Source organism: Pyrus communis, chromosome 3, assembly GCF_963583255.1.
Source record: "Pyrus communis chromosome 3, drPyrComm1.1, whole genome shotgun sequence".
NCBI classification, from domain to species: Eukaryota; Viridiplantae; Streptophyta; class Magnoliopsida; order Rosales; family Rosaceae; genus Pyrus; species Pyrus communis.
Genome location: NC_084805.1, coordinates 23,860,463 through 23,886,225, shown reverse-complemented (window position 1 = coordinate 23,886,225; position 25,763 = coordinate 23,860,463). Strand labels below are relative to the sequence as shown.

Here is a 25,763-nt window from a genome sequence, read left to right as displayed (position 1 = left end):
TTGTCATATTTTATAAAACTAAATGCATGGACAATTCAGTGCACCTTGGTTGCACATTTGTCATATCCAGCAGCTCAAATCGGCCCCCACCCCCATTATGCGGAAGTGGTCACGGTTAAGTTACGTCAATATTTTATATTCTCATTATTTTTTGTTTTATTATTTTTATAAAAAAATTAATATAAAATGTTGACATAGCTTAACCATAATCACAGAAATAGGAGAAGATGAGAAATGTATAAGATGGAAAGGGCAGACAAAGGTCCATTATGTTTGCCCTTGTGTGATTTGACAGCTTGCTTATTATTGTATGGATGCCAAGTTGCTTCAACATCCTTCTATGTGCACATATTTGAAACGTGGTCTTGTCCTACTGTAAGAAGCGAAGATGGGAGCCTTAATAGTATATTCTCAAGAGCTTCATAGAGCGCTCTTTTGTTTCTCTTAGTCAACCACTGCAAGGAGTGCAATTAAAATTTAATCAAAATACCTCATTTCGCATTCATAATAAACCCGAAAGTGACTTCGTAAGATGAAATTAACCTAATTACGTGTTAAAGGAAACATTTCCAATTAAATGAATGAAATATTCGATGTGGATCAAAACCAAAACAAAACAAGCATCGACAACTGCTCAAGTTGGTGTTTGCCCTAATTTTCCTTACTACTAAATAATGCTATTTTCGAAATATTTCTTTTGGTGTGTAAACTTGTACTAATTCTCGATAATTTTCAATCACTTCCATTGTAATTAAAATAAGTACCGAGTATATACACACTTATAAGCACACAAAATTCAGTTTTCCATTCTAAAAAATGAACGAAAACACATACGTCAAGTCAATGTTCCTACTATATTCATTAATCTAACAATGCATCAAATATAAAAAGGGAATTGTTATTAGCACTTCAAAAATCTCATTCTACACTCCAAACTTTCTATATTAGGAAAGAAAAATACACTTACGAGGAGTGTAGAATGAGATTTTTGAAGTGTCGCTTCCCATATAAAAATTAAATTATACCTCTAATTTATAACCTTTTGATCTTGCTTAATCTGCAGCTAAACCAAAATTTGCACAGTCCCCAATATAATTCTGTCAAAAACCAGATAGCAACACCATGTAAAAGCCATATTGGGTGTCTACACCCACACTTATCAATTTACACATAAATTTGAAATTTGAATCACTTGGGCTTCAAAAATATTTGCACAAACAAAAATTTGAACAATGTCCATTTGAACATCGCATTTGAAAACCTTACTTTAGACTAAAGTAATTACAACTTGTTTTGAAAATTGAAGGCCCTAATTGATCATATTTAAGTGTATAACAAACATCCAGTTTGGTATGCAAGCTGCAGTGTACACAAACAATTTAGAAAACCTGTCTCTGTCATTAGGAGAAGAGTAGTCGATATCAATTGCAGTTTTGAGTTGCAGAGCACCTCAAAGCACAAGCAAGAAGAATCAGCGGCTTAGCATGCTGGTTGCGCTTCGACCCTTTCAGTTACAAATGGAGACGGCTACAGTGCCATCACCGATGAAAGGGATGTAGGAATGTGAGTATGTTTTCACACGGTTAAGTTATTGTGGATTAACGTAAAGAAGTCTCAATATGTTTATGAGAGCGAATCCTATTTGGTTTTGGATTAGAGCTCTGTTTTGGGACATGAGTTTAGTACTCATGATTATACAAGGATTTAGTTTCATATTCCTTGTAGGATTGTTATAGGTAGTCCGGAACTTGTAGTATAAAATCACAATCCCTGCTCTCACAAAGGTATCGCTCATATTGTTCCAATAGCCTATAAGTTGGAGAGTATTGTGCTTTGCAGAGAGAAGAAGGTTGTGTGCGGATTACATATGGCCTCTACATCCACAAACATGTCTCCAGGTATGCTTCGATCAACATGTTTTGTATCTTATTTGCTTCTTGTTTACATAGTTCAAGATTTGTGATTTACTTGATCAATCCTTGTGTTCCTGGTGGTTATATTGAATACTTGTTTACTCTTACAAGGGAGACCTGCTGCAGCAGTTCAACTTCTGAAGAACACCAGATTTTGGTAGCCAGTAAGTCGAGCCAATTTTTTCGTATATTTCAGCTGCAACCCAATTCCTTTAGTAATCCTCCCAGTCAAATCCGAAACAAGAGCATACTTGTTGCTCTCATAGCATGCGGTCATAAATGCTGCCAATGTCACGCGATCCACGTTCTGGTCCTTGTCCACTAATTTATGAAAGAACAATGCTGCTATCCCTACTTTCTTCTCACTACAAAGCTTCCTGACCAATGTATTCACTGTGCGGATCCAGAGCTTCTTTTCTAGCCTTTCCAACATAACCATGGCAGCGGCAGAGTCATCTTTCATGCAGTACTTGTACGCTAATGTCAACCTAGAGACTTCACAAGGCGACAGCCCTTTGTCCATCATGGTATCATATAACCTACGAGCCTCTTCCAATGTCTCATCATTGCAAGGCCCGCTCATCAGAGCACCGTAAGTAATACTATCCGGTGCACAACCATGGTCGCCCATCCTTTGGAAATACGTAACAGCTGAAGCAATGTTTCCATCCCGACAATGGCCACAAATCATGGATGTATAGGTTTCCTTGGTGAGAATCAAGCCAGCCCTCACAGCAAACTCAAAAGTTTCTCACTTTCTTTCATTTTCTTTTGCCTGCAGAAGGCAGCAATCAAAGTTGTACACAAATGTATGTCCGACTGCAATCCAACCTTCACCATCTAAGTAAAAAACACCAGGGCCCTATTAATATCAGCCCGTTTGCAGTGCTCGGATATGAAAATGGTATACGTGATCCCATCAGCTGCCAATCCTCGGCGAAAGCCTCTCCTAATCAGTTGATTTGCTTCTTCAACCCTCCCCTTTTTACAGAGACTGTCAATTACTGCATTGTATGTACAGATATTAGGAGGGAATCCTTCTTTAGCCATTATATCCATGAGCTCATATGCTCTTTCAAAGTTCCCAGCTCTACAATTCCCCGAAATGAGAGTAGTATATGTATTGGTGTTAGGAACTAATCCTTGTTCTTTCATCCTGCTCAACAACATCTCTGCGAAGCTCATTTTGTCCTCACGGCAATATCCACTGATCATAGCAGTATACGTATGCACGTTTGGCTTGTGATTATCGCTCTGGACCAGCTTAAGAAACAGTCTAAACGCCCTTTCAGTCCAACCTTTCTTGCAGAGCCCATCAATCAATGCTGTGTGTGTATACACATTAGGCTTCCAACCTTTCCTCACCATTTCCTCCATTGCACAACCCATTAATCATCGTAAATTCGGCCTCACACCCATCCAAATCATCTTTTCAAAACACCACGACGCTCGACCTACAAGACCCTTCTCGCAAAACATGTTTATGATCAAAGTAAACGATGAATTTGTAGGAACTATAAATGGTTAGTCTTCAACAAGGATCACAAACAACATATCTTACATATAACATTACAAGAGTTGGCATTAAAAAGAGATCGACCATACCTGAGAACCCATCTGCCCAGCAACAAAGACAGCATCAACACCAACTGAAAAACCTGGTACAGGGTGTGTTTACTGGTAACACATAAGAATTCTTCTACTCACTTAAGACCTTATGTTCCAATGGTGATAGAACCCTGATTACAGAACGTGTTCTTTGTGAGCAGGGAATCCTTTGTTATATCGAACTGAACTTCTCCAACTTCCATCTATCAAGATGATTGGATAGCAACTGCTATGAACTGCAGCAATCAGTTTCTTTTGACGTGGAGCAATGTAAGCATCCTTATCACGTCCCATATCCCTTAATTCTAGGAGATCAGTTATTGACATGGCCATGACTCCTAATTGGTTTGAACCCACGTTTAGGTATCCTTATCATGATATGTGTAAGATGGGTTCTCAGGTATGGTCGATCTCTTTTTAATGCCAACCCAGGTTTTTCAGTTGGTGTTGATGCTGTCTTTGTTGCTGGGCAGATGGGTTCTCAGGTATGGTCGATCTCTTTTTAATGCCAACTCTTGTAATGTTATATGTAAGATATGTTGTTTGTGATCCTTGTTGAAGACTAACCATTTATAGTTCCTACATTTGGTATCAGAGCAAGGTTAGTCTACTTGGATTCGAACTTTATTATCTTAACATTTATACCTATATCATTAACTGGGAATATTTGCTGTACGGGGAAGAAAATTGCCTTAACCTAGCCCCTAATGTTAGCATCGGTGATTGTTGCCTTCATTCATGACAACATCTAATTCCCTACGTCATGGCTGCCTTGGTTAATGATGGTTTCATTTATTATTTTGAGGCATTTATTTATGACTATTTTGATTTCTTGGTTCATGATTGCCTCGATATATTGTTGCCTAATTCCTAATTACAAGTTCCTGTAATGTTTCTTGATTGTTTATATATGCAAGTACAAGTAAAAAGATGATTAGGTCACCAAATTTGTGAAACCCAATCTCTGCTTAGAGAACCTGCATGTGGCGTTCATCTTGGTTGAAAAGACACAAAATTAGGCAAATTCTACAAAGAAGGGAAATTTTGAGTGGTTTGTTTTTGTGCAATGTTGGATGCTTGTAAATTTTTCTCTTCATAAGCATGCGTATTTTTTATTTATTTCAATTTTCTTCCTTGATCTCCTTGGGTGCATGCAAGTAAAGTTGAAACTAAACTATTTTCATGCACTGGTTGATGGTGTGTAAATGAACATTGCGAGAATGTATCTTGGTAAAATTATACTGCAGTGTGTGTGCTATCTGCTGCTGTGATTCTTCTGGTAAAGTTTCCTCGTTAAACAACAGATTGAGTGCATGCTTCGGGACATGACTAATCAAATGATGTTTTTCATTAGTTTATTAGTATGATTATATCCCATTTATTTAAAAATGGAAGATGAAGTGGCTTTATGATCTGCATATGCAACGTGTTTGGCTGCAGTGAGAATGCATTTTTCATCTATTTCTGTTGTGATCAATATAATGATCCGTATATTGTTGGGACTATATCACTTTGAGTTTTATCTTTTTTGCCACTATACTAACAGTTTGGTTTGCAGTAAATGTTAAGAACAATTAAGAACATTGTTCGATTACAGTAAAGGAAGAATGGTTGTGGTTTAAAACTCAAGAAATGTTCGCATTCTTTTCCAAAGAAGGGGATGTATAAATTGTTGGTGGTTTTAATCAGTGTATGGCATCATGGAGATCAGGCCATATTCTTGTCCAAAGACTTGTAATAATTGCATGATAAGATCCTTGAATGATGGCTATACAATGAAGGTCAATGTCAGTTTATATCTCTTGCCCAAAGGTGTGATATAAACATGCATTTAACAATCACTAATGATTGTTTCAAGTTTTCCATGTCTTCTTAAGATAGTCCTTATAGTTTTCCAGATGATTTCAACTGGCGTATCAGGATAGATTTAAGGACTGGGAATCTTCACGTTTTGAGATTGTGCCGCTGCTGTGTTATGCGGGCAGAAGCAGATGCTGAGGTATCACTCTAATGCTTTCATTCTTTCCCATGTATGCTGTCAGAAGCATTCCCATGTTGTTACTGTTAAAGTATAACCTTCAGACTTCTTTCCCATGTGTGTTACACAAGTCTTTCCATTCCGTGCTGTCAGAAGACAGCAGATGGTGCTGCCATATACTTGATATAATTGCATGAAAAGATCTTGTAATGGTGGGTGTACAATAAAGAATGAATGGTTGCTTATAGTTTTAACTAAAGGTATGTTATAAGCATGCATTTCAACGATTTTTCCATGTCTTCTTCAGTGAATACCTCGGCTATGAACCTGTGCTATTTGTTTATTGTGATAAGAAATCATAATGCTTTATGCATGTATAAAATTCGTATGATGATTGGTACAGTTTTTCTATAGCATGATTAATTGTTCTAATGCCATATTCTGCTGCCAAAGTTTTATTCACAGCAGGAAAAGGAATATATGGTTTGGAGATTAAAACACTGTAAGCTGCGCTTTTATCATTCTAGAATTGGTAGTCATGGTTGTTTCAGATTCACAAACGATGATCGATATCTGATTGAAATCTGGTATATGATTGAAATCAGTTTCTTGATATCTAAATATGTATTGGCAATAGGCATTGGTGTAGATTGTAGCTTAGTAAATTTATGTTGAACTTGAATATGGCTGGTAGGTTGCAAGGTTCCTGATACATGTGAAAATAATCTATAATTGTAACTTACTTGTGTAGAAAATTGGTTTTTCATTTGACGTTTGGATGATTTCTACAATCAAATTGAAATGCTAAAGTTTTATGCAGGTTTTCAACACTAATAATCTCTATACTTGAACAAATGTTTGAATAAATCTTCACCAAAGTGGGAATTATTAGGAAATTTTGTTCAAAGGATTCTTAATTGAATTTTGTGAGTGACAATTCATTGCATAAGACCAATCTTTCAAAAGAAAGAAATAGTGAATGGCTTGAACTGTGATGTAGTGTGTAGTATTTTATAAAAGTTTAAAGTCAACTTTGTTCCCTTGTCCAAAGACATGATTTGAGTTGTAACTTGAAATTTTTGTGAAATAGCTCTGCAAATAAGGATGCATGATTAAGATTGCATAACTGATATTTTATGTCTCTTGCCCAAAGGTGTTACATAAAATTGCATGTCATGGTTATTCACTCAATGACTAGTTTATCTACATAAGGCAGAATTGAGGCTCGGTTGGAAGCATTAGGTAAACTCATTGGAGTTTGATAAAGGATCGAATATGATTGTATCATATTTGATGTTGTTTCATATATATATGCAATGTTTGAAATGATGAATTACTAATCAAACCGAGGTTTAATGTGCTGGTTATTGTAAAAGGCTTATCATTGGAGCCAAACAATGGCTTGACAATGATGTTTGGTTTGATCAGTGGGAGTGTAAATAATAGACATGTTAAATATGTTTGTTTGCTCTGTTAATATCATGCATGAGTAGTTTTGGGGGATGTGATTTCAGAGTGTTAGTACAAATTATGAAGTACTAATTTTCTGGGGTTCAACTTTTGAAGCTATTCATGGCAGATATGAGTTGTTGTATGGTTGACATGACTTGAGTGATCACAAAGGGATTGGCTTAATACGTTGGACAAGGAACATGATAAGTGGAAGTTCAAAAGTGGGAGAATGTTAGGTTTTGAACTTACACATATCATGATAAGGATACCTAAACGTGGGTTCAAAACCTAACAGAATTATCCAATACAGAACCTCTCTCGAGCATCTTACTGAACCACCTATCCGCCTCCGAAACCCTCCCGCTCCTACAAAACCCAACAACCATAGACTTATAGCTCAAGGAATCAGGAGACACACCTCTCTCACACATTTCCTCGAACAGATTCTCTGAATACTCACCCAAACCCAGATCACAGGCAATCCCGAGAACGCAATTCAACGTCCGAGTGCTCAACGCAAGACCCGGATTCTGCATCTCAAACACCATATCAGCAGCCTCCTTCAACCTCTCAATCTCAGCGAATTTCATCACCATACAATGGACCACTTCATGGGCTCTCTCCAAATTCCCATTGTCAAGTATCGACATTGCGCAGAATATGTAAAGCAGCCGCATGAAATATCGAAACTTGGGAAACCCAATTGCCCAGTAAAAGAAACTCAGCGCCACCATGGAACCTGCCTCCTCAGCCAGTGAAGCGACGACGGAAATGGCCTGCTCGTGGGTCAAAGATTCAGAATTTAAGTCGATATTGAGCTTGGGTGGTGAAGATCTCAGATGGGTTTGTGGGGAATACGATTGGAATACCAATGAGCAGACTGAACTGACCAGTGACTGCGATTGGGAAGAAGCGATGGCGGTAGCGACGGCGGTGGAGTTTGGGGCGTCATAGTGAGTGTAGGAAGAGAGTGCTCTGAGAGAGAAGAGGGTGCAGAATAGATAACTGGGTATTGGAGCAGGGGATAATAGCTTCTGTTGCTGTTGGAGTTCATGGGTTCTCAGAATTCGCAGAGAAACCATGACCCATCTGAGATGGATATATAACGGTAACAAATGATGTTCAAAATGTTAACGTAGACTTATAACGGTAACAGATGATATGGATTTATAATAGTAACCAATAACGTATCATTTACTTCAATCGAGATATCAAAGAAAACATGGAAAAGAAAGCTAAGCTTACATGGATAAAAAGATATCAAATTTGAAGCGGCCTTCAAATTTGATTTTTGATATTTCCAAAAGCATTGCACTTGTTTTATCTTAAATGCTAGCATATTTAAGTATTCTTTTATTATTTTTAAACCAACAACAATCAAACTTTTATTATTTTTTGTTTAAAAAAACATAAATGAAGCAATAAAATTTGGCATAGGATGGAAGGAAAATATTGACAATATATCAAATTGACAAGTCAGTCATCAAATTTAAATTTAATGTTTTGAATTTAACGTCTTTTTTAAAGATGCTCTAAGTTATATCTTTCAAGTTTTGTTTTTTCCTTCAATGTTTTTGAATTATTATTTTCATTGACATTGGACGGGCCGGGCTGGACGAATTTGAACATTGGGCTTTTCTTTGGGTTCCAGATCATAAGGGGATTTTGCCATGATGTTTTTATTTGTCTCTAATCTTTATGGCTGCAATTAATTGTAGTAGTTTTATAATTTTGAAGCTGTTGAAGTAAAGTTCTATATAATTCACTGCATTCAGATCAGATTAATTATTCTAATTCTAGTATAATACATTCTACATACCGTGTCCGACATTAATACATACAAAGTGAAAGTATAAAGTAAATTCGTATGGAAGAAAAGAAGTGATTGGATTCAGAACCTGAACTCACATGTACAAAAATATTGGTTTTGTTTTATTACTGAGTATATACCTAAGGGTGATCCCAAGCTAACAAGGTTCCTTACTTTTGAGGGTCAGGGAGAACGCCTATCGTACATAGTCTCTTACTCTTGTCTTGCAAACAGGTTGCGAGGGTTAGGAGGGAATGCCTATCTTACCCTTACTTTGCAAAAAAAAACTGTTTTCACAACTCGAACATGTGACATTTCAATCACAAAAGAGCAACATGGCCATTGCGCCAAAGCTCGCCCTCCTATAAGTATACACCTAACTTTATTATTTAACTTGCATGTGAACTTCCAAATTTTTCAAGGTACACTGCAATTTTCATTAGCAATTATGAATCGTTTTTTAAGTAATTGTAATGACACATTAACTAAATCACATAGTTAATTGGTAATGTGATAGGATTACTTACTTACAAGAAAATAAAGATCTTCTAATATCCTTCTAACCACCATCTCTAGATATACTGAAAAAGACAAAAGAACTAAGCATAATCCATTGCAATTATTCTCTTGGGGTGCACTTTATGATGTTGTCATGAACATATATAGCCTCAGATTGTAGTGCACTAGATTCTTATTTTTCTTCTGCTCCCCTTAATATGGTAAATAGGTTTTGATGTTTGTATAGGAGTGCTTTTTATTAGAAGCACTTACTAGAGAAGCACAATAAAAAAAATTATTATCCAATTATTTTTATAATATACTTCTAAGGTCCGTGAAGACTGCTCCTATATGAGTCAATACTGCTTATAAACATTTCTATTATAATTGCTTGCTTTCTATGAAAGCACACGTAACATGTGATTATTACAAAAAAAGTCTTCAAGGTTTTTCAACCAGTGTTGAAAGAAGCTCTTTTACGTACAAATTGTTACAAGTGTTTTTAGTTATTTAAAAGCGGGTTTAGAACTTTAGGAAGTACTAGCAGTAGAGTGCCACTCTGAAGGGTAGCTGAAAAGCATTCGGGTATTTGACACTCAATTGGAAGGGAAGACTTTTACGATGATTAGGTGGCAGCAGACCAGCAATTCTCATAGTTCCCTTCTTTTAAGCTTTGCCCTTAAGAATCCCTAATTTTAAGGGCCGATGAGAGTTGAATATGTGCTATGCTCCCACCTATTGTCAATCTCTAGACTATGAAATACCATCAATTCAAGTTACCTATATATATTCACAAATCAACTCTTCAAAACACTATTTTACAGTTAAAAACACTTAAAATACTGTTTTGGAAAGAAAAAAAACTTGCATTACACCATTTATTATATATTGATACGTGAAATTTTTTTATGTGTAATTTAATTCTTGAAATGTTTTTCGCTGTTATTAATTATTATTAGTGGTTTACACTAATTAACTTGTTGAGAGAGAAATCAATTTGGTCAGAAAATTTCATAAGAAGGCACTATTCCATGCATTTGATGCATTAACTAATGAAAAAAAGGGAAGAACATAGATAGTCAATGATCATGAAAAGGGAAGGGGTGTAGACTGTAGTCGAAATGGGAGAAAATTATGGAAAGGCATCACATGCTTTGCTTTCTACCACACCCATCATTCATTGTCTTACACTTGGTTTTGACCCTCATCATTTTGCTTCTTCTTCTTTCCTGTGACACCTTTATCCAAAACCCTAATCACAGTTTTTCTTTGTCAATGGTAGAGAAACATTCATAAAAAGAAGTCAAACAGACGAATTATAACTTTAATAGCTCTAGAAAGGACCGGCATACAGAAAGAAAACGCCACTTACGCTAACTAAACATGAGTAATGGTTGTTCTACAGCAAATACGAAATATTACATAAATGAAAAAACATGAAAGGGTTTCAACCTAAAAAGAAAATCCTCCACATAAGGCCAAACAATAGAGGTCAAGGGTGGCTAGTGGAGAAAACCAAGCCTACGTGAGGGATTATAACAAGTAAAATCAGAAGCAGGCGACAAACAATATTAAAATACCCAAAACAAAACTGAAAAATTATCACCAATTAACCTTCAAAGTCCTAGTTCCACACACCTTCAACTAAATGAGCGACGATTCGCTCTTGAGGTGGACAGCGGACACAGCTGCTCGGTCGGATTTCTCAATCGAAAGTAGGCAAATTGACGGCAAAATAGAGTCTTGAGTGCTGGATCCGTATGCGTTAGGGATTTGAGGTTCATTTGGGGCTAATGGAAATTTGGAACACAATAGCAAGGAATAGAGAGAATTTGGAAGATAAACAAAAAGAGGAAATTAAGTTCCCAAATTGAAATGTTGCTCAGTGCCACAACCACCGACAATCGGGGATTGAGGCGAACAACCATCTGAGAAGAGATGGGGTAATCACAGTTCGTCGATTGTTCTAACTTTTAATGAAAAAAAGTATATCACAATTCCATTGATGCAAAACCGTGTGGGACTCTTTTAAGGATAATTGGCAGTGCATAAGACTCTTGATTTTAAACGTGAACATCAAAAACCCTTAAACCTCCGCTTTGAACAAAGAAAAAATTTATGTACTCTCAATTGCACTACCCGATTGCTATTGCACCACAAGCTAGGGTTTTTTCATTTTTTCTTCTTCTTTTCCTTCTGGAGTTTGACTCCTTCAGTGTTTCTCACTAAATATTATCAGTTGTCAGAGTAAACTGAACAAATTAAGTAGTCTTTCTAGTCATTGGAAGTTAATCAGGTTGCTGATTATCCAAATGATAAGTTAGTTTATGAGCAAGAACCATAACATGTGGCCAACCGCAGAAAAATAAGTTTTGTATTAAAGAAAGTTGTGGAGTTTGACAATAACCAATGTTTTCATCACACAAAGTATTATACTACATGGAGACAACAGTAATCTAGCATCTGATGGTATCACAAATTTTTAAACTTGAAAAATTGAAGAGAGGTGGCAAGACGCAAGAAAAATCTAAGAGAGAGGAGAGATTTTTCAGTGTGCTTAGATAAAGGTTCGGTGCACCAAGTGTAATAATCAATTGATTGGAAACTTGAAAATAAAAAATTTCAATCAATTGTATTATTACATTTGATGTAACAGTATTTCCGACACACTGAAAAATTTCTCAGTCGAGAAAGAATCACATATAAAAATTAGTGCCATAATTGTTTTGGGGACAAACAAACTGTTTCTTCTATGATCCCAATCTTCTACCCCCAAGTGTAGGCTAGAACAATTATATATACATGAAGAGGTTGGTTAGCATAACACCTTTATTCTAATATGGGAATAAGAATATCATAGAGCTCTTCTTTTATTTAATTAATTTAGTTCATGACAACTAATGATCTTAGTAAAAAACACACAAAAGAACAAAAATTACATAATACAAAAACTCCTCATCTATAGTGTTATAACGATTGAGTGCAATAAATTATGTTTATAATTTTTTCTGTTCAATTTAGGTCTTTAAATCGTTACTAAGAAATAACAGTCGATTACAATGACAGTCGTGTACATAGCTTTTTTCCGTTCAAAAACTAGATCTTTAAATTTGTACAATAAAAAAGAGTTTTGATGAACATGTTTGCAATTTTTTTTTCTTCCTATAATGATAGAAAAGGAAAGGGAAATAATTTTAACAATTCCTTTTTTTTCTTTGTACACATTCATGTTTACGTATGTCTCTTGATTCGTTCCTTATTTCTTTGATCTAAAAACCAGAAATAAATAAGAATGTAAGAAGTGAAAAAGGGTTACCAAAACAAAAGAAAATGCAAACAACATAGTTATCATTGAAAAGTAGACGAGGACTTGAAATTATGCAAAACATGCAAACAACTGCTCATTGCCACAAGCAAAAATTATAATATAAGAATCTTCACCAACCCCATTATTTACATTCATTGGTTTCTCTCTCTATAAGAACCTCCCACTCTCGGTCTCTCACCACCAACCATTAAACATGCAAAATCTGCAACTTTGCAGTTTCTTCTTCTTCTTCTCTTCCCTTTTTTTCTCTACAATTCTGGCTCAATATTCATGGAGCCAGAACACACAATTCAACCAAGCCAAAAACTATGAGGGTTCATCAGATCTGGTGGACCTTCAGTACCATATGGGTCCTGTCCTTGCTTCTCCCATCAACCTTTATGTCATATGGTATGGCCACTGGAACCCTACTTATCAATCCACCATTAGAGACTTCCTCTACTCTCTCTCCTCTCCTGCCCCTTACCCTTCTGTTGCTGATTGGTGGAGCACTGTGAGGCTCTACACTGATCAAACTGGCTCAAACATCACTAGAACCATTGCTCTCTCCGGAGAGTTTTACGATTCTTCCTACTCCCATGGAAGCTCTCTCAGCCGCCTTTCGATGCAGTCCATCATAAAAAATGCTGTCACTTCACATCCAAGAGCCTTGCCTCTCAACCCGAGAAACGGGGTTTACTTAGTTCTGAGCTCATCTGATGTTAGGGTTCAAGACTTCTGCAGGGCGGTTTGTGGTTTTCACTACTTCACATTTCCAACCCTAGTTGGTGTGACTGTGCCGTATGCATGGGTGGGTTATAGCGGGAGTCAGTGTCCGGGCGTCTGCGCTTACCCTTTTGCCTGGCCTAAGGACTCAGGCAGGCCGCCACCAGGCACACCTGGAGGGAACACCATTATGCGCGCGCCCAACGGGGATGCGGGCACTGATGGGATGATAAGTGTGATAGCTCATGAGCTAGCGGAGGTCTCGAGCAACCCGCTTGTGAATGCGTGGTACGCAGGTGACGATCCGATTGCACCGACAGAAATTGCAGATTTGTGTATGGGGGTTTATGGTAGTGGCGGGGGTGGAGGGTATGTTGGGGCGGTTTCAAAGGACAGATGGGGAAATGGGTTTAATGTAAATGGGGTGAAAGGAAGAAAGTTTTTGGTACAGTGGATTTGGAACCCTGTGAAAAGAAGATGCTTTGGTCCCAATGCTATGGACTAGGAGGAGGATGGAACTGTGGTTAACAGCTGCTTAATGCTTTTGTGCAAAAGTTCTCATGAATCTCTTTCTTGCTTTTGAGGTCAGAGGAGAGAGAGAGAGAGAGAGAGGGATGGTGGAGGGCCCTATTGGTAAAGGGATTGGCGATTTAGGATGCTTGATTTGTTTGAAATTATTACTTATTAGCGGTTGTCATGGAGACTAGACAAAAGCACTTTCATGCTTTGCGTGTTCTATTTATAGGCTGCTTTTTTTGTAATGCATAATTGATGTAGAAGATGCAAGTGAAGGCACTATTTTGCAATTGTACCACCATATGAATAAATAAGATTATGTACATTCTGTGTGGAGAGAGAGAGAGAGAGAGAGAGAGAGAGAGAGAGAGAGAGAGAAGGCATACATAACAAAGAATCAGACATCTTTCTATATTTCCATGTAAACTAGTAACAAATAGTTTCTTCACTACAGCTGAAACCTGAATTCGAATTCAAAACCTTTAACCGCTGGTAATCGGAAGAAGAATGGCACAGACTAGTGATTAAACAACAAGAGCCACCTCAGAAACTAGCTAGATCGAAAAAAGAATTTCCAAATACAACAGAGCTTCTACCAGCATTTCATAAAGAAAAGAACTCCGTCTTTTCACGAGCATACAGAGAAGATACACAATCTAACAGCTACACGAACGGGCTTGCACTTATCTTTTAATTATTGACAGGAAGTGAAAACTTGATAAGCTTCAGTGTTATTGGCCCATTCAGTACCGACCAACCAGAGGAATTATGTTAACTCACAACACATCAGTGCATCGGATACAAGGGTGGTCAATAAGCCTGGTAGCAAGGCTCTCTGGCTCTGGAATGAGAGCAGATGTCAAGCTGTTCCAAAAATGGAATGTTAACGACTCATCTAGAATCTTTCTGAACAGGGCATCTTGTTGAGCCTTTTCAGTCTCGGTTGACGGTGCAGTGAAGTATCTGTTTCCACATCAATTGAGTTAATTCATAAAGGAAGAAAGCTCACGGGAGAACTGTAAACCAAAAGTTAAAAACTGCTATACAAAAGCACAAGAGGTTCAAGAATATTTGAAAAAATGCACCACCATGCATCCAAATATAAAACACGGAAGTGTAAGAAATCAGAAGATGGGGTTTTCTTCAATGCGGGATGAATATTCCGACTGCTGTGGGAAATGAGTGGCGATCAAAGGTGACTTTTCACAGATCGATAGGCACTCACAGCCCACAACACTCCTCTCCATTGGAAAAGAATTCATATAAGATTACCTTGAGATATTCTGAGAAGCAATTGGAAAAAATATGAAAGAAGGCTGCACTTTCAGCTCCAGCTGTCTAACTGATTTATTACGACCACTCAAAAACCTTCGTGCAACTCTTGTCAAAAGATCAGCCCCATTCAATCTCAAACGAGTATCATCATATGTCATATAAAACTCTTTCAGGCACTCCATTATGAAGGGGCTACATGGAAAAGTGATGCAAATATCAAAATCCAAAATTTTCATACAAGTCAAATATACTAGTTTATAATTTTCCTCATCAGTGGCGCTCAAATTTGTATATAGGACAGCTAATAAATGTACAGATCAATGCCACTAAATTTTCAAATATAACACAATTTCCTAATTTTCATGCGATTCTCCTGGACTCTTTCTTTGGCGTTTACCCAATAAAGGGTTTGCAATTCAAAACAATTTAAGACACATAAAACACGCAAACATATAGCCCAGTACACACACAAACAAATATAATTATTTTGAAGGGTTAAGGGTTTAGGGTTTAGTGTAATGTCAGGAAGAATCATCGAAAGCTCCTGTTTATGAATCCTAAACCGGTAGGATGGATGAGGTAAAGGGACAGCAGTAAGTGAAAACTCTAGTACTCTACGCAATGCACCGGTATAAAAAGCACACTTAGATAAAAAGGAAAATAAACCTCGTTATTAAAATTCAATGATAAATACAAGTCTGTTCTGATTCAAAATGATTTCAACTGAAATAGTACTTTGATTCCCACAATTAGAGATGAAGTCATGTTCATACCTCCTCCTATTAAATGCCATTACAGCACCATTCAAAGAACTTCCCACAGGTTGATCCTCTTTACCAACAGAATTGTGAAGTGATGATAAAGGCTTCAGGACTATGATATCAGAATCAAGATATATTCCTCCGTATCTGCAAATGCAAAGAAATGAAGTTAGGGAGATCTTTAAACTCAACAGAACAATGTTATGTTTAATGCACCATTCTGTTTGCACATATCAGCATCTAAAATCCAAAACGTTATGCATAACCAGATCATATCAGACAGGATGATAATAGCCATGCTTAAGATTGGCATAAAGAATGAAAACTCTGAACCTAAAAAGTCATCACATGCGTTAAGTTTTCCATGATATATGGCTCAGCAGGAAACTTAACTCTTCTTTAGTAGCATCGAGCTCATCTAGCAAAACTTGCAGTCTCTTTAACTCAACTGCTCAAGCACATACTATGAAAACTCTGAGCTCATTTATTTGTTAAGAATTTTTTGCTGAAGTGAAAATGGAGCTCATTGACTTGTTAAAACTCACCACCAAAGCACATACCATGAAAACTCTTGAACTCATTTATTTGTACAAGAATTTTTGCTGAAAGTGAAAATGGAGCAAGGAAAATCAAAACTTCAGGAAGAGGAATTACATTTTGCATAAACAATATTTCATACTTCTCTACAGGCCAGAAAAGGAAAAGAAATCATTTGATTACCCTCTTTACAACAAAAACTTACAGCACACAGCTCTGTTACAACAAACAATTCAAAAAAATAAAAATAAAAATTGTACAGAGATGAAATTCAATTAGGAAAGATTAAGGTTTAAACTCCTTTCACAACATTAGCAACGACAAGGAGAACTAATAGACTAATAGTGCCCACTCAAGAATGCTTGAAAATTATTGCAAGGTTGACTACAATTGTGCAGGTCCAGTTAATATGAGATGTCAAACTCCATACTAACTTGTAGCTATTCTGCTAAATTCCTTGCCTAAGGTAGTAAATAAAGAATCAACAACCTATGGATAGTTACTACCATCTCACCCAAAGTTGCTAATGGCTGTAGTTTTCTTTTTAACCAAGTAACAGCCAGATAGTCTTCTTCTAAGCCAAAGTGACAGAATTTCTCTTTTTGATGAAATACCAGATTATATAAAATGGATATAAACAGAAACATACGAAGGGAAAATTTCCATTATGATATATCTATAATGTATGAAACGACCAAAAACAACAACAAAGCCTATTCCCACTAAGTGGGGTCGGCATGTATGAAACGACCAAGTTAAAATATTATGTTGAATCCTACTTCTACCCATTATCTCCTCCATAGATTGGCAAGGGGTAAATATGGCTTTTTAGCCAAAATGGTCCCTGAGATTTGCATAAGTCCTCATTTTGGTCCCTGAGATTTGAAATAGATAGAATTGGTCCCTGAGTTTGTCCACAATCAATCATTTTGGTCAAACCATTTTGGCCTATTGTGTTGGGTTTTTCCCAGCCCATGATAAGTTGTCCTACGTCTATAAGGAATTATAATCTTAGAGGATTAAATTGTTTTCCCAATTGGAGTTAGTTTCTCAATTGGAGAACGATTCATAACTAGATTCCAATTAGGATTAGTAATCCTTTTTGAAGAAGACCTTTATTATGTCTATATAAAGGGACTATTGTACTAGTTTTGAGGAGGGAGCAAAACAATAAATTGTATACCACTCAAGGGATTAGAGTGAGAGAATATTGTAAAGTGTGTGCGATAGAAAAGAAAAGAGAGAGTGTATTTCTTGTTCTTGTTCTTTCAGGTTTTTCGTCAATTCCTAGTTCTAGAGATTTGGCAAGATTATTGGTTGTACTCATTATTGATATAGTGAAAGATTGTTGTTGCTGTCCCATGGACGTAGGGACATATTGCCGAACCATGTAAATTCTTGGTGTTATTTATCTTGGTTATTTGTTTTTCGATTTTCGGAGTTTGTTCCTTTTTTTCCCATTTTTAAACGTGATATTCTCAACATATTGTTTATTAAATTGAGGGTAATTTTGTCATTTTGATCCTTATTTAACATAATTTGTCACCCAAGGACCAAAATGATTAATGGTAGACAATCTCAGGGACCACTTCTATTGATTTCAAAACTCAGGGACCAAAGTGCGGAGTTATGCAAATCTTAGCGACCATTTTGGCTAAAAAGCCGGGTAAATATTAAAACTTCTAGGCTTTTAGCCCTTAGTTTAAGTTCCTGCTCCGAACTGGTGAAAGCTCCTAGCCAAAAAGCTGAATATGATTGTGCATTTAATTTCAACATCAATAATGAATCCTAACGCAACTCTAACTTGTTAAACTTTGTGTACCCAAATGACAAGAAAGACAAAAGTTAGAGCCATGAATTATGCCAACCTAAGCATATCAGATTGACAATGTTGAATAGCTACAGTAAAACTTAAACTACCATTAAAGTAAATTGACAAGAACTTAGATTTCTCATGCATTATCTTCACTCTTCAGCGATACTCTTTTGTTCCATCCCAATCAAAACGTTCACAGTAGTCCCAACTGGATTTAAAATAAAAATAAAAATTGACAGACCCATAGAAGGACAGATCTGCAAATAAATAAACTTACTTGTAGAGAGCAGCAAGGCGGACGAGCTCACTGTAATGAGTAGCATAATACTTGGTCTTTCTCCACTCAGACCAGGCAGAAGCAAATATATGGGTCGGTGTATCCCTTAGTAATTCATCAAGATTTGGCATAGCAACAGCAACTTTGTAACTACGGAAAAAGAATTGCCTCAGTACAAAATGAAAATTAGAAAACCAACAAATAAATGTATCAGATAAGCAAAGTTTGAAAAAGTACCCGTCCTTCAAAAAGTTATTTTTAAAGAAATCAAGCTCAATTGTCTCAGACAACACCAAAACACAGGCATCTCGATGACGGGATAGTAAACTCTCAAGTCCCCGCTGATGTCTTACACTATACATCCAAGGGGGAGAATTCCACACCATAAAAACCCTCATCTCACATTTCCCCTTCCTGAAAAACACATCCACAAAATCAGAGAATGATAAAAGCGGATCCAAACCGGGATAGTAACCCCATCTCTTGCCATCTGCATATATAACACCTGAAAACTCATCCTTAAAGCCACCCACTTGATCCGGATCCGACTCACTAATTTGTTCAACGGTGTTCCCTATCGCTTTATCACTCACATTACTCATGTAAGACAAATTCCTGTCGGTACTAGAATTACCACTTGAACCTGAATTCAAACCCTTACTCTCATTTTCAGCGAGTTCTGTTCCTACACCTATTCCATTTCCCCTTCCATTCACAACACCATCTCCACTATCACTCTCCATTTTCCTACCCTCATGGCCATTTTCCCGGAGCTTCACTTCTCGGGGCCTCCCCGAAACTCCCAGCGGCTTCTTCCCGAGAAACGGGACCTTCTTAAAGTGATTCAGCCACCATTTCTGCAGCACCTTATCACCCTTTGTCAACCCAGTAACCCCAACCGCATCAGGGTCCTGCAGCATTGGATTGTGCAACGGATTCAGCATCTCCACATGGGACTTAAACATCCTATCCCTCCTCAAGAAATCGCCTTTCTTATCAAACCACTCCCCCCACCCCTCCCTTAGCGGCGAAACCCTCTTCCCCACCTTCAGTAATAGGGCGTCCTCAATACCCGCCACCTCACTCATCCTCCGCCGCACCTCCATATCCACCGGCACATCGTCCGAACCGAACGCCACCTTGCTCTTATCCGATGCACCCAATCCCATGTTAAACCCATTGTAATCCTCCTCCCAATCCTCAATTTTACGTTTATTGAAACCCCTCCTGATAACCCCAGTCACGTGATCGAATACATACCCGGAAACCCTGGATTGCGAAATCTCCGATTGGGGGTCGTCCTCATCGTCCACTTCCTCGTCTTTGGGCGTCTCCTCTACGACGTCGTCGAGCTCGTCGATCTTGTCCTCGGTGGCAATGGAGCCGACGTCGTTGCCCTCATCGGAGACGAGGGGGTTGCTGAGAGAAACGTCGTCGTATTGAGAATCGGGGTTCTGGCGGCGGTAGTGGAAGTGGTGAGATTGGGAATGAGAAAGGCGAGTGTAGAGGAGAGAGACGGAGAGGAGGAGGAGGAGAGCGGAGATAACGGCGCAGATGTAAACGCCGTAACGCGGTCGGTGGGGCCGCCGGGATCGAATACTTCTCAGCATTCTGGGTCCGTTTGGGAGTTAACGGAATCGGGTGTCATCGCGGCATCGGAAGTGGGCAGTGAGAAAAGAGAGATTTTTTTTAGCTTGTCTGAAATACGATACAGCACACTAATTTTTTTTTTTTTTTTTGTGTAAATAAAATACAAGTAGCAAAGATTAGTTGAAAATACAAACACGCAACAAAGAGGAGCATCTAAAAGAAAAACAGACAACAAAGCTAACAATGCTGCATCAAAGCAGCGAAAAAACACTAACTATTCATGGTTATATTCTATTCCTGTAAGGTAGAGTCATTAGTAGCGGAATTGACGATTTTCAAAGAACTCAATCGAAGTCTAATGGTGGACTTAATACAGTACACTAAATTTAACGTACCATGTTTTCGACATATTAAAGAAATTCTCAGTAAAGATCCTAACCTAATTTGTGGCCGAATGCCCCAAGTGTTTGTTTTTTATTAACAAGATGAGTATATTTGAATACAAAACCACATAAAGCAATATTAGAGGAAATTCGAACACCTGACCTTTCAAAAAAGAAAAGGCTGGAACATAAGACCTTAGAAATGAGAGTTGAACAAAAAACCTCATAAAAAGGAGTTAAACATAAGACCTCACAACCAGAATACGAAACCTTATAAAGTAATATTATAGAGGAGGAATTCGAAAACAAGACGTGCAAAAATGAACATTTTTAATCACTTGTGCCACTAGCCCTGTACAAATGAAATATGGGGATTGAGCAAATGGTCAATTACATCATAAATTAAACCTGAATTTGATCATTGATTTGGATGTCATCACCTTTTCACATTTTCAACGTGCAATGTAAAGGCATCACCCTCACAAACAACTGCAGTACAAAAAGCAAAATTATAATTTCATTCTTCCTGATTCAAAAGATTCACAAATCCTGGGAACATATTTATAAAAAAAAACTGCAATCTTTAACCAAAATCAGAGCTTAACAAAAAAAATGATCACTTTGCATGCATAAACGTTGCATTCTTCCACTCCACTCCAAGCAACTCGAAAACAGCTAACGGAAGAAATTCAAGAACGCGGCAGCTTTCATGCGTGTATTTCCAGCTCTTCGGTTAGTAACACCACGACAAGCTGAAAAGCCGTAGTACTTGGCTTTTACAGGAATGCGGGTTGATCCTTAACTTCAACTAAACGAAAACTTGAAAAACTATCTGTCAACTGCAATGACTCTCTTTCCTAGAGTAGATGCTGAGGAGCATGAGCATCGACCGAAAGCTAGAACCTTGTCACTGTTGTTTGTTGAGCCGCCTTCAACTGCTTCAACTTGGCCGTTAGAATACTCCACAGACTCTTGTTTTCTCTTTTACTATCATCAGTTTCACTATCATCGCCAAACTCAAAATCATGAGCTAAACTATCTTTGTTGCAGGCTTTCTTGAGTTCATCTTTTCTGATTTCAACGTTGCTTTTAAGAACATCCTTCTTTTCTTCCACACTCTCAGAGGTCGCACTGTCTGAGCTTTTGCAGGAATTACTGCCGCTGATTGGGAGAAAATCCTTTGCATTGTCCACATGCTTGGAAGTATCAAATTTAGAGCCGCTGTCGGCTATCTTGAGTACACGTTTTCTAATTATAACCCTGCTTGGAAAAACAACCTTCCTCTCTTCCATATTCTCAGAAGTACTTAAGCTTTTGTCAACATTACTGTCGCTGAGTGGATGAACATCCTTCACATCTTCCACATGCTTAGAAGTATCAAATTTAGAGCGGTTGATTGCTCTCTTGAGGACACGTTTTCTAATTCCACCGCTGCTTGCAAGAACATCCTTTCTCTCTTCCACATTGCCAGAGGTGCCAATGCTTTTCCAAACATTACTACCGCTGACTGGAAAAGAATCCTGAGCATCGCCCACATGCTTAGAACTATTAATATCAGAGTGGTTGTTGGCTGCCTTGAGCTCACATTTTCTGCTTGGAACAAGATCCTTGCTAATTGTATCTTCTACATTCTCACAAGTACGAATGTCAGAACTGTTGCAAACACTACTACCGCTGATTTGAAGAGCATCTCTCCTTTCACCCACATGCTTGGAAGCATTAACATCAGAGCTTTTGAAACTATTACTAAGTATAAAAAGTCGCTCTCCAAATCCCATATTCAGGTCCCGAAATTCTAGAGAAGATTCTGGCTTTGTGAAGCAACCAACAGTGCCAAAAGATGCCTCAGACAATTTCCCGGATCTGTGCTCTTGAGATGGTTCTTGCTTGTCCAAGCAACCCATGGTGTCAAGAGATGCCTCAGACTGTTTATTACTGGATTCAAAGTGGTTATCACCAACACCAGCATCTACACAAATAGCAACTTCTTTGGCTCCTCTTTGCAACTCAGAGTTTAGATTCCTTGAGCTGCCTATTACATTACTGATACTAAGATCACCACTTTCCGCACAAAGTTCTACTATTGGAAGCAACTCCAGTTCATTGCCTTTTGCACATTCCATTGCATAAAATGCATTTTCTGTTCCAGAATTTGCTTCAGGTAATCGCAGGGCAGACTTCTGAACAGTGATGTGCCTGTTATCATTACAATCTGGAGATGATTTGTTCACAATAGGAACCTTATAATCTGAGTCTTTCTGAACATTAGATTTTTTGTCTCCATATGGGATTGCAAGGCCGTCAAGATCATGAAGAGGCTCCATTCCACCTTCATCTCCAACTTTGAGAGATGGCCCGGAAATTTCAGTTTTAATATCCTGCTCGTATTCTGGAAATCTTTCCATTTCAATATTCTCATTGTCACGACTGGTTCGATGAACCACTTGAGGCGATTCTTTACATTGCGGTAACAACTTAGGAATTGCAAGGTTAACAATTTGGCTACCAACGTCAAGAAGAAGCTCTTTTAGGTCTTCATGAACCACTTGAGATGATTCTGTACATTGCAGTAACAACTTAGGGATTGCAAGGTCAGCAATTTGGCTGCCAACATCACAAAGAGGCTCTTTTCGACCTTCATCTCCAAAGTTGACTGATGCCGCAGAGCTGTCAACTTCAATTTCTCTTTCATATTTTGAAGATCTTCCAGTTTGATTATTCGCATTCTCATGACTGCTCTGACACACCACAAGCGACAAATCGGTACCTTGCGGTAACAACATACCTTGGCTTCCAATAGAAGCCTCGCAACTTCCACTTTCTTCACTAGTTGAACATATTTGAGATGACACTTGTAAAATCTTAGAAGTGTTTCCATTCATGCTTTTGTCATCACATGGCTCATTCACCCTGAACTTTGGTCTCACCAGCTTCCTTCTCTTTCCATTAACATCTTCACTAACAGAAGATTCTTGTGATGATGCTTGTAAATTCAGAGATATGTTTCCATTTATGCTTTTTTCATCGCGTTGCTCATTGTCATTGAACTTCGGCCTGATCAACTTCCTTCTCTTGCATTGCCCACCCAACAGTCTATATTTTCCTGCAATTTCATCCTTCGCTCTAGCATTGGTATCACCATTACGTTTCCACAGTTCACTCCGCCTCTTGAAATCCACAAATGGTATCTCTTCACGCCTTTGATCAACTTTATCTTCAACGCGTGTAGCAGAAGCCATGTTTGACTCCAAGTCATTACTATCCAACTCAGAGTCCACTTTGGTCTTTTTATTACTCCTAAACTTCTCGTCATCGTGCAATCTAGTAGGTCGTTTAGATTTTTTTGACTTCACCCAGCTGTAGTTACTCGCACTCAACATTGCCATGACTTCATCCACTGATGCATCATTATCAGTTTCCTCGTAGTCAGCATGCGTACTATTCTCTTTTCCAGGCGTATCTGAAGTCAAGCAAGAAAATACACTTCTTTGATTCTTCAGATCAGAACACATTCCTTCAGAACATGCATAAGACTTGAGATCATGATCAAAAGATTTCTGATCACGGTGGTCCACGCTGCTATGATCATCAGGATGAACACTACATTGCAACTGGCACTGAAGCTCATCTGATGAAGTTACATAAGCAGTACATGGTTCATCATTCAATTTCTGTGCCATTTCTTGCTCAAGTTTTTCTTGTAATGCTACATGATGAGCACGATCAATCACAAAGGACAGACAGTTACTAGGACTGAGAGAATAAGATGAAGGGCTCTTGGTTTCCCTCGCACTACTTCCAATTTGGGATAAACTTTCAGTTGATAAAGAATTCTTCAAAACTGGCTCCCGGGAACACTGTTTTCCAGAAGAATCTACAGCCATTTCTTCAGAATATGCCACCTCTGGAAAATGCATGATGTTCCCCAGACATGAGTGCTCATAATGGTCAGGGGATGCGATTGGAACATGAACATCAAACTTTGAAGTGGATTCTAGGCTTTGACTGATTCCTGTTGACCCTGTATATGATTGATTTGTAATGGAAGGAATGCCATGTTGTTTATAACAATCTTGAACGGAATTTGAACGCTTATTGACCCCAATTGATGGTGAGAGTGAATTGTTCAGACTAAGAGCATCAGGATCGTAGGGAAGAGTGGCGGGGACAATTGCATCTCTATAAGATGGAGATGCTGAACAAGAATGGCTAGTGATTTGCAGGCCAACAGTCGAAGTTGATTTAGTTTGATCTTGAATCAAAGAACCTGTTTCTTCAACAGGCATGCCACGACAGACAGGTCTATCAAGACTAGACTGAAAGAAAGCAGGGTTCTCAGTTGGTCCAACTGGCCCAAAAACATTACCTTCACTACTGCCAATTTGTAATTGATTGCCCATTAAACGGCTGGAATCGTCATGAATTACCAGGTTGTTGTCACCTCTTCCAGATTGACCCAACATAGGATGCTCAGATGACACGGATTCAACATCCACATTAAATTTATTCCCTGCCCTCTCAGACATTGCAAAAGCAGCATGCAATTTCCCAACTTCACCTGGAATGGGCCCAAGATACTCACTCTGCATGATCTCCCCAACCTTCTTGTCTACTTTATGAAGATCACCCACTTTATCACTTGCCAACATGCCACCATCTTCTTTTCCATTATTCTCATAGACATTCCCCGGTGACTGAGTCATTGCTGACCCATTATGATTGTCAGCATCAAGCTTGTTGTTTACGCTATCACTCAATACAGACCTGCCATCATCGACTTCCTTGACTCTACAAGCAGTGTCTACTGATATCGGTTCTCTTTTACTGGCTAATTCTCTCTGCCACGGCTGATATACTAACTTTCGTGAACTGAACAACATTAAAAGCCTTCGGACCTACACATATACATGAAACAATACTGTTAAAGAAGGCAATTCTAAATCCCATCAAGGTCTGAGTTAATAGGAAAGGAGAAAACCTGAGCCTTGGAGAGACCGAAATGGAACTTCCAATTTGAAAAATAGTTATCTTTGATCGCGCCACTGAATTCAGGTTCTGCCAGCGGATGACAACGCCAAATTGGCTTGACTTTTACCTGCATAAAGAATATAACAAGAATAGATCCCATTGGAAATTTGAAATAAATCAAAGCATAAATGAAAATAGTGGATTGTTGAACTGAAACTAGACATTATTCGTACCTGAGCAGGAAACTGCTTTCCTGATAAAGTGTATGCAGAAGGCGAAATATTCATTTCACCATCAGAGCATGCTTGAAAAACACCATGAAGTTCTCTCCTCTCATATTCAAACAGA

At 38.1% G+C, this 25,763-nt stretch overlaps 3 protein-coding genes and 1 pseudogene across 3 annotated transcripts; 1 reads left to right on the top strand and 3 right to left on the bottom strand.

Moving 5' to 3' along the window:
* Positions 1–1,317: 1,317 nt before the first annotated feature.
* LOC137727244 (pentatricopeptide repeat-containing protein At4g19890-like) lies at positions 1,318–8,033 on the bottom strand (annotated as a pseudogene).
* A 4,717-nt stretch (positions 8,034–12,750) lies between these two features.
* On the top strand, positions 12,751–14,108 carry LOC137729557 (protein EXORDIUM-like 7). Its single transcript, XM_068468532.1, has one exon. It carries the CDS (start codon positions 12,781–12,783, stop codon positions 13,795–13,797), a length of 1,017 nt encoding a protein of 338 aa, XP_068324633.1. The 5' UTR covers positions 12,751–12,780; the 3' UTR covers positions 13,798–14,108.
* An 87-nt stretch (positions 14,109–14,195) lies between these two features.
* LOC137729556 (uncharacterized protein At4g19900-like) lies at positions 14,196–20,188 on the bottom strand. Its single transcript, XM_068468531.1, has 5 exons — positions 18,712–20,188; positions 18,475–18,624; positions 15,857–15,991; positions 15,081–15,275; positions 14,196–14,771 (listed from the first exon to the last, which is right to left on the bottom strand). Exons 1-5 carry the CDS (start codon positions 20,082–20,084, stop codon positions 14,585–14,587), a joined length of 2,040 nt encoding a protein of 679 aa, XP_068324632.1. The 5' UTR covers positions 20,085–20,188; the 3' UTR covers positions 14,196–14,584.
* Positions 20,189–20,528: 340 nt separating this feature from the next.
* Positions 20,529–25,590, bottom strand: LOC137730071 (probable GPI-anchored adhesin-like protein PGA55). Its single transcript, XM_068469138.1, has 2 exons — positions 25,426–25,590; positions 20,529–25,342 (listed from the first exon to the last, which is right to left on the bottom strand). Exons 1-2 carry the CDS (start codon positions 25,573–25,575, stop codon positions 21,344–21,346), a joined length of 4,149 nt encoding a protein of 1,382 aa, XP_068325239.1. The 5' UTR covers positions 25,576–25,590; the 3' UTR covers positions 20,529–21,343.
* Between the last annotated feature and the right edge of the window lie 173 nt (positions 25,591–25,763).

Excerpts from the sequence above, each read along its gene's own strand:
- LOC137729557 (XM_068468532.1), top strand. The coding sequence starts at position 12,781 with ATGCAAAATCTGCAACTTTGCAGTTTCTTCTTCTTCTTCTCTTCCCTT.
- LOC137729556 (XM_068468531.1), bottom strand. The coding sequence starts at position 20,084 with ATGCTGAGAAGTATTCGATCCCGGCGGCCCCACCGACCGCGTTACGGC. Across the intron at positions 15,276-15,856 it reads ATGGCATTTAATAGGAGGAG|CCCCTTCATAATGGAGTGCC; the intron begins GTATGAACATGA and ends TTTTCCATGTAG. Across the intron at positions 14,772-15,080 it reads GCTTCTCAGAATATCTCAAG|ATACTTCACTGCACCGTCAA; the intron begins GTAATCTTATAT and ends ATGTGGAAACAG.
- LOC137730071 (XM_068469138.1), bottom strand. The coding sequence starts at position 25,575 with ATGGGATCTATTCTTGTTATATTCTTTATGCAGGTAAAAGTCAAGCCA. Across the intron at positions 25,343-25,425 it reads TCGGTCTCTCCAAGGCTCAG|GTCCGAAGGCTTTTAATGTT; the intron begins GTTTTCTCCTTT and ends GTATATGTGTAG.